A 13,498-nucleotide genomic window follows, 5' to 3' on the forward strand; every position below is an offset into this window, starting at 1 on the left:
GAGGAGGAGGAAAGAAACATTAATACTGCACATTTTCTTCTATCAATTCATGTAATAATTTTTATTAACAGTTTCACAGGATCATTGTCCTAATAGAAGTGTTCATAGCTCCTGTAGCATGTGGAGTAGCGGTTTCTAGTATAACGCGAAGGAGCAATGAAATTATTAAAATTGTTCCATCTTTGATTTGAATATTCACTGTATGTCACCAATGCACCTCAGAGATATACCTTCCAGCTTAGCATTCGTCTTTGAAACACACCAAATTAAGCTGAAGAGTCCTTTGTAGAATGTATCTCTACTCTCATCCTAGTATTAATGTTCACTTAATGTTCGGTTTCTGGAATTGAAAGAAGTCGATTTGCCTTTGTAACATTGAGACTGGACACGACGTGGTGGCAAAAGATGAAGCTATCTGCCTAGAGTATCAGAGTGGTTTATATAAGAACAACAGCTCAATAAAAAAAGAAAGAACTATTCATTTTTTTTCTGAAAGGTAAGAAAAGCAATTCCTTTACTGAACTGAGCAAATCCTATTTTATCTCTTAGTATGAGGAGTAGGTTTCCTAAGTGAAAAGCGTTTGTTTTATCTTTTTGTAGTTTCTTCAGCTTACTGTTAATTTTCGTACTGTATCTGGTGCCTCATTTAATATTAACTAAAAGCAAATGTTCCATTACACCAAGTGGAATTTAGTATCAGTTACAAAAGTAGACACCTACCTGAAAACTCGATAATATTATATACACACAACTATATGAATAATAGAATAAACTTTCTTGGTGTCTAAAGTTTCAAGTTTATTTTAGATTTGATACTTATAAAAGAGCCAATACTGTTACCTGTGTGGCGCGTCAAGGAATATTATTTTTCTGTAGTATTTCAAAAATTCACTATTTGCATATGTAGTACTACTCTCCGGATTACATCCTAAACTGCTTCTGAATTCGTGTTTTTATTATTGCGTTCCGAAAAAACGATAATTTCAGCACTTAAAATCAAACTGAATAGATTAGTATGCTTTTTATGCCTTTTCTGAAAGTTGAAAAACTGAACACAACAATTTATGATGAATATATGACATCCCTTCATTTTCTTGAAACAATAGTGTTTCAATATCTATAAACGTCAAACTAAATGGATGTTTTGTCAAGTGTACTGACTCGAATGAAATGTCGGTGCAATAGCAGTAGGTATAAGATTTTATTGTTTTTGTTGTAATTCATCATCTAATTTTATTACTTGAAAGGTTTATTTAATGTACACTCATGTCCAAAATGATTGTAGCATATCTATAACTGCCTTTTTGTAAGAATATAATTTGATAATGATTTTGCAGGATACTTTAAACACTGACGCTATGTGTAAAATCGCGAAATGTATATTTGTGGTAAATTTCATAGGAAAATATTTATAAATACGAAAATTAGAATGAGTAAAACATGTTGCTAAATGGACAAAAAAGTTTTATTTTCGTTTTACTGCTCTTTTAGCCTGAAGTTTGGCACATACATGTCTTTGCTAATTATACACATATTAACATTATAAGAAATTCCAGGCGAATTCATTGTCAACTTATATTACTACAACAACATATTTATAGACATGCGACAATGATTTTGGATATGAGTTTACATACTTCCTGACGCTACAGCTCAGTGGTAAAGCGTAGGAGCTGGTGCCCTAATCGATATGCCTCTATTTCTATTGCTGATTCTTTTAGTATTTAGTATCAACTCTACTATGTCATTAGTGTGCAACAAAAATAATGGAAGTACAGTTATACCTCTCTTAACGGACATTTCTCCATAGGATACACCTCTATAATACGGACACATTTCTTTGTACCGGCAAAAATAATGCATTATTATAGGAGATATTCCTACCGTTTACGGACACTGTCAAATAGGTCCCGGACGGTCTTCTTTTTCACAAGAATTTTTGTAACCTCTTTGTGACGATCAAGAAGCATTTCCAGTTCATACTTAGTTAGCAAAGAAAATATTTCTGCAATCAGAAAATAAATCATCAACTGATCCAGAAATAACAAGTAAATTGCAATCAGAAAATAGTATCCACAGAGTTACACGGCATACTTGGCAGACGTGCTCACAAAAAGACTCATAAATCCCCCATGCCGTAAAGTCGCCAATACCTAGTGGCCCATTTGCCGGTAAATGTTGATCGTCGATATAGCGATACGTGGAATGATTGCCGCTAGTGTGAAACTGGCGGCGGGGTTTCGTCGATTCGAAAGAGTTATCTAGATTGGGGTGTTGAAGTTACCACCACTTAGCAGCGAAGACTTCATTTTGGTTCGCTTCTTCGATTCGTCGCGGAGATTTGCAAAGGAACCAAAACGAAACCTCGCCAGTTATGTGAAATCGGTTCTTATTATATATTTTTTTCCTGACGAATTGTTCCTAAAGTGAGCTCCGGGGGTCAAGAGTAACCCATGTCTCTATATCATGAAGTAAAACTCTTGGGATGAGAGTATATAATTGTATGAATTTAGATGGCAAGTGTCGCCGATCATCTATGAAATATGGATATCTATGAAGTAATGTATATTTTTCTATAGACGCATGTCATTTTGTTATTAGATTACATGGCGAACATAATTTATCTGATACCAAACAGTTATCTTCAAATATACACGGTTAAATAAGTCCCCTGACACTTTTAAATGAACCAAATTAAAAAGAACTTAACGATTTATCACTCTGCAAGAAAGGTTTTCTTCCTCACCTCCATGGCAAAGTTGGAAGACGACGTGCCTAGTAATCATAACGTTGATATTTCTCTCCCTTCCCGAAGTAATTTTTCAGTATCTTTTAGACTCACTTTAATGTAAACAAATCACGCACATAGGCGATTAAACATATTTTTGAGGAGTAATTTTGTGGTTCACTGGTGTTTCGTCACGCCTCTGCTCCTGGTGTTATAATTTTCAGAACGGAAGTGGGGCCACCGCGGATCGTCGTGCGAGCCCAACAATTTTTGGCGAGATGTCGCTAGTTGCCCATCGGCCCTTTAGGCTAAGGGCGACGATGATTAAAGCAAGTGAATGATGATGGAAGAAATGATGGAATGAGAAAGTGAGAGGAAATGGAAGTACCTCGAGAAAACCCACGAATACGTGTTGTCCTCCACTTCCGTTACTTGAGCAGGCATCGAATCAGGGACCCCACGTCCCAGAGGTAAGCGCTCTACTACTGAGCCAGCGTGCCCCCATATACGCATAAGCAATCATGTTTCATGAATGCACTCTTTTCAGAAATTTCACTGTACGAAACTGATACCAAGCGATAGATATCAATGAACTGAACAAATTTATATGGTTAAGTGCAAATCCTCATTCATAGTTTTTAAAGAAAAATAGTTCATGTAAATCTAAAAATTATTATTGTACACCCCGTGTGCAAAGTGCCTTCAACTATCATCGGTCCGCCGTCGCGTTTTGGCTGATAGTCGCCGAAGTGAAGGAAAAATGAGTGCCGGCATCGTTCCGCTTTCGGTTCCAAACGGAAAGGCACCGAAGCGGAAGCGAAGGGGCTGCCGTCGTCGTAACATTAGATGGCAGTTGCCGTTTTTCCGCCAGGAGGTGTTGAGACTTTACGACGAATGGCCGCTGAATGATGGTGAGAACTTGGTAATATCTGCTGACAACTGATGTTCTCATCTGTTTTTCTATGTGTTAGGACATAAGAACAAAAGTTGGCGGTACTGCTACTCGTGTAACTCTTGTCAGACGAACCTTCTGTTCATAGGATTACAGAACTCTTTTCGTGATCGATTACAGAGGATCATGTTACGTTATCCATTGCTTGGCAAAAATATCAAAATATACTGTGTAAATCTTTGCTCGTTACCAACAGTAAAATGTAATTAAAATTATCACTGACAAATACTAGTTACTTCTGATATGCTCCGAAGGCATGTCGTTGGTGTTAGAACGCAGTCGGCATCCTAGATCAGCATGACGAACTCACAGATTTTCTGACCAGGTAGAAAGTTAACGTGCCCTCTCAGTGAAACATATTTGAACCAGACACGCTCTCCACCATAAGAAACTACATCATACACCGCACTGAACACCAAGGACTTTCGGGCGGAACTGCAGAACTTCCGCATCACCAATAGAAAAAGACGCATACTCAACCAAGCTCCTCGTGGCATCGACTTTCTACCTTCCACCCCTCACGGAGCCCTCTCACTTCCCGAGAAATAGAGGCATCCAGGACATCTTGGATATGGTGCTCGGTATGAACATCGCCACACCCGAAGGCCTCACGACCATTCCAGATCTACGATCGGACCACATTCCCATCACTTTTACAGTAGTCCAATGTTTCTACGTTCCAGCACTCCAGCTACCATGCCTACAACAAACGAACTGGGACCAGTATACGGACCTGCTCAAAGCGATGGTGGACTCCCAGCTCCCTCTGGACTCCTCTGTAGACATTGACTCAGCTGCGGCCACAATAACCACACATATCCAAACAGCCCTCAGAGTTACAATCCTAAAAACTAGGGTTATGAAGAGGATCTTCCGTAGACGCATTGAACAATGAAACGCCAACCCCCAGGAAATGGACAGGCTCTCCCGTGACTTCTGGTGACTGGTCAGAAACCTATTTCGACCTGCTGGCACAACATTCTCCCACCTCCTCCGAAGCCCACAGGGACTGGTCCACAGTCCGACTGAACGATCCACACTTCTCGCCAACCACCTTGAGAGCATATTCCAAGCAAACGATCTTCAACCTGAAGACGACATGATGAAGACAGTTGAACAATCCGTCCTCACACTGCACCAGGACACTCCCTTCCCACACCAAGACCTAATTCGCCCAAGAGAAGTGGACAAATAGTGAGATGCCTTCTGATTCACCGAGCTGCAGGCCCAGACCGTATTCCACCCGAAGGCCTGAAGCTTGCGCAGCGCAAAGTGATTGTGCTACTGTGCCGACTGGTAAACGCCATTTTCACCATGGGCCATTTTCGGCCAGTCTGGAATTAAGGCAAAGTGATCCTGATCCCCGGAACCACACGCAACAAATCCGAACTAAAAAATCACCGAAACATCGTCTGCTCTTTCACTTGAGCAAGCTATGGAGAGGCTCATAGTCAGACGACTGCAACCACAAATCCAGGAACGTAATATCATTCCACATTAGCAGTTCGGCTTCCGACCAGGGGTACGGTACAGCAGTGCAATTTATCCGTGTCGTGGACGAAATCACCTATAGCTTCAACGAACGTAGGCACACCTGAGCCTCTTCTTGGACATCAAGAAGGCCATTGACGAGGCTTAGAACGAAGGTCTGATCCACAAGCTGCTACGGACTGGGATTCCTGCAAACCTCGTGAAGTTACTGCATACCTACCTCCACAACAGAAGGTTCCGAGTCCACCATGTAGGCCATCTCACCACCAAACGAAGAATCAGCATTGGCGTTCACAGGGTCGTGCCCCTCCGTGCTGCTGTACAACATCTATACCTTCAAGGAACCCGGCTCCAATTCAGTGCCCAAACGAAGTCTTTTGAAGACATCCTCGAAAGCGAGCTTTCTTTCCTCCCTCACATCATCTGAACCATTAAGAAAGCAACCCAACGCCTCCTATCCCTTCTCCCGCTCTTCCTGAGTGCACAACTCGATCTGGAAACAAAAATACACGTTTACAAGTGTCTCAGATCTGTTCTGACGTACGTGCTTCTATTCTGGAGCCACGCCTCACGCACATACTTCTGCCCGCTGCGAGTCGTCCAGAACAAGGCTGCAAGTTCAATTTCAGGCCACTCAAGGGACATCAGGGTGGCTCAGCTAGGTGAAGATCTCCAGTTACAACTCCTGCCAGAGGTCCGACACCATAGGTCACCTCATTCAGGCCTCAGGTCAGAAGCTCTGCACATACCCACATGGCGAACATTGCGACACAGCTCTACAGGATGCCTCATCCACCGTAACCACTAACGAACAGCAGTGAGCTAGCGACAGTTGCGGCTCCGACAATCAGCAAATAACCCAATACCTCAAGTCACGAAAACCACAAATGGAAGGCAAGGGCAACAGCCCGCTAATTCCTTTAAATAACTCTAGATCATGCCTACCTGCTTCGGTGTTAAATTAACATACAACTACGGTAAAGCTTAAGTTATTTTGTGTTTTATCCATGTATTGGTATAGACCTTTCAGGGTATAAATACCAATGCATTACGTTGTTGCCAAAATGCTGCAGAGAAGAGCACACATGGCAGGTTAATGGCGGTCCTGGGTGTTTCAAGCCAGCACTAGTTGTTCTAAGAAGAAGAAATGGTAGATGCCACCTTATTAGGGCCATGGCGGTGAAATTGCGGCAGTCCTGTAGTTTCGTAACACTACCGTCGCGTTAAGCCGCCATCGGCCTGACAAATTTTCGTCGGCAGGCTACCGAGGTTCGCAATCGGTCCAACTACGTCTTACATATGGCGAGATAGCCACTCTTCTTTCTCACCTCAACTATGGATTGGTGGGCAACCTAAAATTTTAAAACTTTTCTCTCCCTTGGGGAAGCTGTTTTATACTTTGGTAAGATCTCTTCTTGTAAATGGATCTAGATATTTTATCCTTAGGCTTCCTCTTCCTTGTTTTCCTTCTGCCTTTTCCTCTATCACCATGGTGATCCAATTGTAGTGCTGAATAAGATTGCCAACATGCTGTTTCTTCTTTCTCCCATTATCTTCATGATCTGTAGTCCTTCATTAGCTTCCTTTCGTACGTCTTCATTCCTTTTCGTTTCGATCCGTGATATGCACAGCATTCTGTAACAACACCACATTTCAAAAGCTTTTAGCTTGGATATTTCAGCTTTTGTAAATGTCCACGTTTGTGATCCATAAAACGCCACGCTCCATACCTGAGTCTTAATAAATCGTTTTACCCACAACAACTATTAAAGATGGTAATGAGGTTGAAATGGGTCCTCATTAATATTTTGTTTGTACTAGGAATATGGCAGTAGAGAGTGGCTAGTAAGATATAACTGAAAATTGTGATTAACTCTAAAATTTTAAATAATTTTATACACGAAAAATTATCAATTCATAATTCAGGTCAAACTGAATAAATTTAAACATTTGAGGAAAGCCTTTCACCAATAGTTTCCGAGAAAATCAAGAAAAAACAAACTTGAATGGCTCTGAAAGGTATGTCGTTCGATGCCATCGATAATGGAGTATGTGATTTATTTATTTCCTATTGTATATGTAAAAACACACTGTTGTGTTTATTGTTTTGTGTCTTGTGCTATCGGTGCTGCAATATTCAGATTAGCGATTTAGATAGTTCTAATGGCAGTACCCATACATCTAATTATTACTTACGCTCTATTTGTAATAATACTAGATTTTTTTTAGGTTTTAGTAAATTGCATTATATTCTATTGTATTATATTCTTTTGTTGATAATTGCAAAACGAAATATCAGAGCATGTTTTCTCTTTCAATCTTTGTTTCTTCCTCTCTTCTTCTTTCGCTCTTTTACGATTCCTTCCAAATGGACACACCCTATTTCTTTGTCGTGCATGTAGTAGTAAACATCACAAGAGACGTCACCTTCAAAGCTCTTCAACTTTACACTATCCGCGTCATCTTTTAGAATTTGCAGAGGACTGTCTGTAGTTTTATAGGTGCCCTGAAAATTAAAATATTGAGTTAAAAACCTACTTTGAATTAATTTGATATTGTAATTTTTAACTATAATAAAAACAATCATAAGATAAAAACAAGCAAAAAAAAAAGGCTGCTACTCACCGCAAAAACAGCAGAATTTTTCTTCTATATGTAAGAAACACTTTCGGAAGAACCTTCCTCGATTATTAGGTTACCTAAAATTGAAAGAGAATTTAAAACATGCAAAAGAATGTGGAAATTCAAAAAATTGTTAAAAGGGGTAAGAAATGTGAAACATACGATTTCCTGTCAAAAATTAAACACATGTGAATGGGCTCTCACTGTCATATATACACTGCTTTTCACTGTCTTTCATTTCCTGCTTTCCAAATGGCGAAAGCATATAGTAAAAAGATACTCCGAATCATATTTATTTCTTCCCTATCTAAATTAAATATGGGTTTCCCTTTATGAATGTAATATGATTCTTTGATTTTTCTTTCTTCTGCTGTTTTTGCTTTCTCAAATAAATATGAATCTGCGATGTTGTTATTATAGTCTCTATAGCAAGTGTTTAATTTTTGACAGAAGATTTTTGTTTTACATTTCTTAATCCTTTTAACTTTTTTTTTTTTTTGCCTTTCCACAATCTCCTTCATGTCTTTAAATCCTCTTTGAATTTTAAGTAAGCTGTTGATGGAGGAAGTTTCTTCCGAAAGCGCTTCTTACATGTGGAAGAAAAACTGCTATTTTAGCTGTGATTTTTTAAATTAAATATTATCACCTCTCGCAATATTATGATACAGTCATAAGATATATAATAGGGCATTTATTTTTTAACCTTTACACAATTGGTATAATCCTATATTGGTGAAATTTGATAAATAAAACGAGAAATATTTCACTCAAAACAGTTTAACACACTGATCCATAAAAAAGTATTGTGGTGCAAAGATAAATGTACAAGCTGATACTTTAACAAGCAACATTATAGATTTTCGAAGAATGATGTCTTCTGAAGCTATTTCACACACCAACAACCTCTTGGGAATACAATTGCTATACAGCATAGCTATACAGAATGCAATTGAAATCATAACATTCTATTACTGATATCTACACAAAGTGATTTTCTAGCAGAAAGGAAAGTGTTGGGTAAAACACAAGTACAAATAAGCAATTCACAAGAAAATATACACTGTTTATTGAAGTCTGTTTGTTTAACTGCACTTATGTGTGTCAAAATAGTATTAAAGAACTCCAAGAACACATTATGATCAAATTTAGACACCATTATAATATAGTATAGTAAAAACCATCACACTATAGAATTTCGGAGCATGCTGGATTACTGGACCATACCAAAGTTCTCTCGACTTTATTTTCAGTTTTGGAGTATTGTATTCTTATACATCACAATGAATCCCGAGTTAAGGGTGTAATTAACACATACGTTTGACCTTATTCTTATTCATTTTCATTCTCAAACAAACTATTTCTCATTTCTCGTCGATGCATGGATTGTTAAATGAAACAAACAAACAATAAAAAAATCTTTTCTCTCTTAGTTCTGAACTGAAATATGAGACGAGATGATCGTGAAGGTTTTCTTTAGAAGTCTTTTCTCCTTATAATTTACGAAATAATCTTTATGAACGCATCTCGGTGTGAATTCTATAGAAGTATCGATTCGACTTCATTCTGAGGCAATTCTTTCTCGTCTTGTCTCGTTTTTACCTACACCTTCTGAAGCAAAACAACATACTGAGGTTGTTCAGCCTACGTTTGCCCGATTTCGTTCCTTCACCCTCCCGGGCAGAATGGCCTCACCCGACCTGGCTCGTGGCGTCCTGCAGTGTTGTGCAGTGGCTTCCTGGGAACGGAGTTGTTTTTCCGTGCCGACGACAATAACGCACAAAACAGAACCATTGTTGTGAGTGTTGTGTTAAATTTGGTTCCAAGTGTATGGGTTTCCGCTTTGCGACCAAAATGCCGCCCAAACTAAGCCGGTTTTTCTGAAGGCTATGTTGCGGTTCTTTGTGACGCCCACTTTAGTGTTTCTGTCATTAGAAAACAGTGCAAGAAGAATGGTTGCAACATGAGTTTAAGTGGAATAAAAATGTTATTAAAAAGTATAAGGGCAACGAAGCTCCACCATTTGGATCACAAACGAAGTTTCCTAGGAAGCGGGAATGCACGAAGACCATCTCCACCATGCAGAGGAAACTTCGCAAAATGGCAATGCAAGAAAATCCGCCAACACAAAGGTGTATTGCTAATCGTCTTGACGTGTCTTTGGGGACTGAGCCGGATCTTACACCATCAACGCAAGCAGGAAAAAGTCTTGAAAGCTCGCGGCCATCTTCTCACGGATGCCCACCAAAAGGAACGAAAGTTTTACGCCCGGAAGCTGTAAGAACGGCATCTGGAGGAACAAAGGTGCGTCGTAGCGCTCGATGAATTTCATATGGATTTACCTTTTTGACTGCGGCAAACCGAGAGCTATCATGTACCGAGAGCAAGGCGCCAAGAACTTCAGAAGGTGGGTCCGTGTCTGTAAAGAATCCTTCCCAAAAGGGTTTATGGTCCTTACTGGCTACTGTTACCGAGGTAAACTGAAGATTATAGAATGGCGAAGAACTGCAAAATAAATTCGCAGTATTTTCAAGAGCAGATGATTTGGCCGATCTACGAGCATGAGATTTTAACAATGTACGGAAATAACGCCAATCTGGTGCGCATTCATATGGACAAAGCCTCATCACATACCTCACGATCGTCCCTCGCATTCTACCGGGAGATGGAGGCAAGTGGTATACAGGTGATACCTTTTGATTAGGTATATGTTAAATCCCCAGATGCAAGTCCTATGGACTATTGTGGATTTAGATTGCTGAAGCGGGGTTTGTGAAAACAGCGTGTGACAACTGTGGAAGGACTTTGGAAAGCTGTGCAAAGGGAATGGGACAAGATTCCCCTCCTAGTTCTTCAGAGAAGCCTGTTACATTGGAAATTACGCTGTCTGGCTATTGTTAGGAACAAAAAAAAAACACATCGAGCAGTTACGGACCTGGCGCCATGGATTCTTCTAAATTTTTAGGTAAGTCGATATTGACCAAATGTAGACTGAACAACCTCTGTACAAGACTAGCATTAACATTTTTTTCCTCGATTCATTTGTTTTGAAGAAGTCGTGTTTCGTTTCGATTAATGATTTTTTTCTTTGTCTTAACAGGATTCTCAGCATAAATTCAGTAGCAGATTCGTTTCTACTCGCGAATAACATAAAACGTAAAAGGGGACTAGTATATAGATTTTTTCGTCTTCATAACGTTTGTAGAAGTCCCATCTAGCTTTGATTCACGAAAAATACTCTTTTGTCTCACCTAGATTCTTAGCATAAATTCTCTAGAAGCTTCGTCTCGCTTTGATTCACAAAAATACTCCTTCGTTTCACCTAGATTCTTAGCATAAATTCTGTAGAAGCTTCGCTCCGCTTTGATTTACTAAAAATACTCTTTCGTGTCACCTAGATTCTTTGGATCAATTCTGTAGAAGCCTTGTCTCGTTTTCATTCACAAAACGTACTTTCATTTCACCTAGATTCTTAGCATAAATTTCTTAGAATCTTCGTCTCGCTTTGATTCAGGAAAAATACTCTTTCATCTCACCCAGATTATTAGCATAAATTCTGTAGAAGCTCGTCTCGGATTGATTCACGAAAAATACTCTTTCGTCTTACCTAGATTCCTAGCATAAATTTCTTAGATCCTTCGTCTCGCTTTGATTCAGGAAAAATACTCTTTCATCTCACCCAGATTGTTAGCATAAATTCTGTAGAAGCCTCATCTCGCATTGATTCACGAAAAAACTACTGTGGTGCAAATACCTAGATCATATTACAAAATTTCAGACATCAGCATCAACAATCCTAAAGACTTCTGGTGTCTTATCATGTATATGTATAAAAGTTTTAACGTACCTCTTCTGATGTAGTGACAATTCAAGTGCAGCAGATGATAAAAAACAGATCTTTTAATGCATTCTTTTGTAACAAATTGTCTAATGTAAGTACATCATTCACTTTTCCCCCTTTTCAGTCTGTTTGCCCATTCACATTATCTCATATATTTACCGCTTCTTCAGGGGTTGACACTCTTATTGTCTCTCCCACGTAAGAGAGCCTCAGACGTTGGCAATATAAGCTCAATCTTTCTGCGTTCCACGGCGTCTATTATTTCCTTTCCGCTCTTGCTCATTTTCAACAGATGTTTTATAAAAGGATATTTTCCTTTTCTTGGAAAACAATCCTCATCTGTAAATCCGGACCGAAAGATCACGTGTCATCCTATAGGCCTATTTCGCTTCTTTCAAACATATCTATTGTCTGCGAGAAAATTATCAAAGACAGACTTCTCAAATTTACCCCTCCTTATATTAACACAAACCAACATGGTTTCGTGTCCAATAGATCTTGTCTTACTAACCTAACTAACATGCTTAATCATGCCATAAATAGTATCTCCAACAATGCACAACTTGACACCATCTATATCGATTTACCTAAATCTTCGATTCCTTTAACCACCCTTATCTAATTTACAAAATCTCCAATAGATTCGGTATTCATGGGTCACACTTATTCTTATTTACTAGCTACGGACAAGGTCGCACGCAGAGAGTCGTCTTGGCCGGATCAATTTCTAACCTGCTGCCTGTAACATCCGGAGTAGCACAGGGTAATGTACTTTGTCCACTCTTATTCATATTGTATATAGATGACCTGGCAAATGGCTTCAACTAAACTCCAGCAGAATCTTGTTATTTGCAGACGACTGTAGAATCTTCAGGGAAGTGAACAGTACAGAAGATTCTGACCTACTTCAAAACGACATAGATAATTTTTCCTCTTGGGGTAAAACATGGCTCTTAAAAATAAATCCCGATAAGAGTAGATCAATATCATTTTCCCTAGAGAAAAATATTGTATACTCGTCATAAAACATAAATGGTTCACCAATTAACGCTATCACTAAATAATCGATGCTTCTTCTAGGACTTTCGTACAGAGTAACATCTCTTCTTTAGCAATGTTCTAGAAGGCAATAATTTCTCCTAAATTGGGATATTGTTCACCTATCTGTACAATGACAGCACCCACAACCATATGCCGGCTAAACTCAGTTCTCAACTTCTTCCTGGCAATAGTACGTTTCAGACTACCTCGCACATGTCCGATGACAAACCACGAACTGTTACTAACATTAAATATTCAACTACCTGACACTTGTCATAAAATCAGTGATCTCAAAACTCTCTGCAAACTTAAACGTGGCCAGTTCAGATCCGAAACGTTACTCTCAGAACTGTTTTTTTTCGAATTCCATTCAGAAAAACACATAACCCACACTTTTTTCTACGGCCTAGACTGTCAATTGTTAAAATGATCTCTGTTCTAGCAAAAGGAGTGTTGCTAGGACTGAAACACGTTATTGTTCCACAGATATTTTGTTGGCAGATTTTAACGAAAATTAGCAAAAAGGAGTACAAACTAATTTTATGTAAAAATATGTACAGTTGAGGGAAAATATGTAACATACCTCAAAACATATAAAATTATGAAACGTGATTCTGATTTACATGGTTCCTCACATCGTAATTTTCCTATATTTCTGATTTTCACTACCGTACATACAAAGGGAAAATATGTAAAAACATAAAAATCTAGGGCTTTGTTATTAGTGACGATTTGACAATTAAATAGAAGAAAGTTTGAGAGAAGAAGAATTGCTCATTTTTCAGGGTACTAACAGTTACAAGATTCATCTTCGTAATTTCATGTA

General features: G+C 38.8%; 1 protein-coding gene across 1 annotated transcript in view; it reads right to left on the reverse strand.

Annotated features, from left to right (window-relative positions):
* Positions 1–7,432: 7,432 nt before the first annotated feature.
* Positions 7,433–13,498, reverse strand: part of LOC145670705 (uncharacterized) — a 34,726-nt gene continuing 28,660 nt past the window's right edge. Inside the window, exon 3 of the mRNA XM_081739487.1 lies at positions 7,433–7,677. Coding sequence (XP_081595613.1) covers positions 7,486–7,677 — 192 coding nt within the window. The 3' untranslated portion in view covers positions 7,433–7,485. The remainder of the gene's footprint in view (positions 7,678–13,498) is intronic.

The sequence above is a fragment of the Thermobia domestica genome, chromosome 14, assembly GCF_964235325.1.
Source record: "Thermobia domestica chromosome 14, izTheDome1.hap1.1, whole genome shotgun sequence".
NCBI lineage: Eukaryota > Metazoa > Arthropoda > Insecta > Zygentoma > Lepismatidae > Thermobia > Thermobia domestica.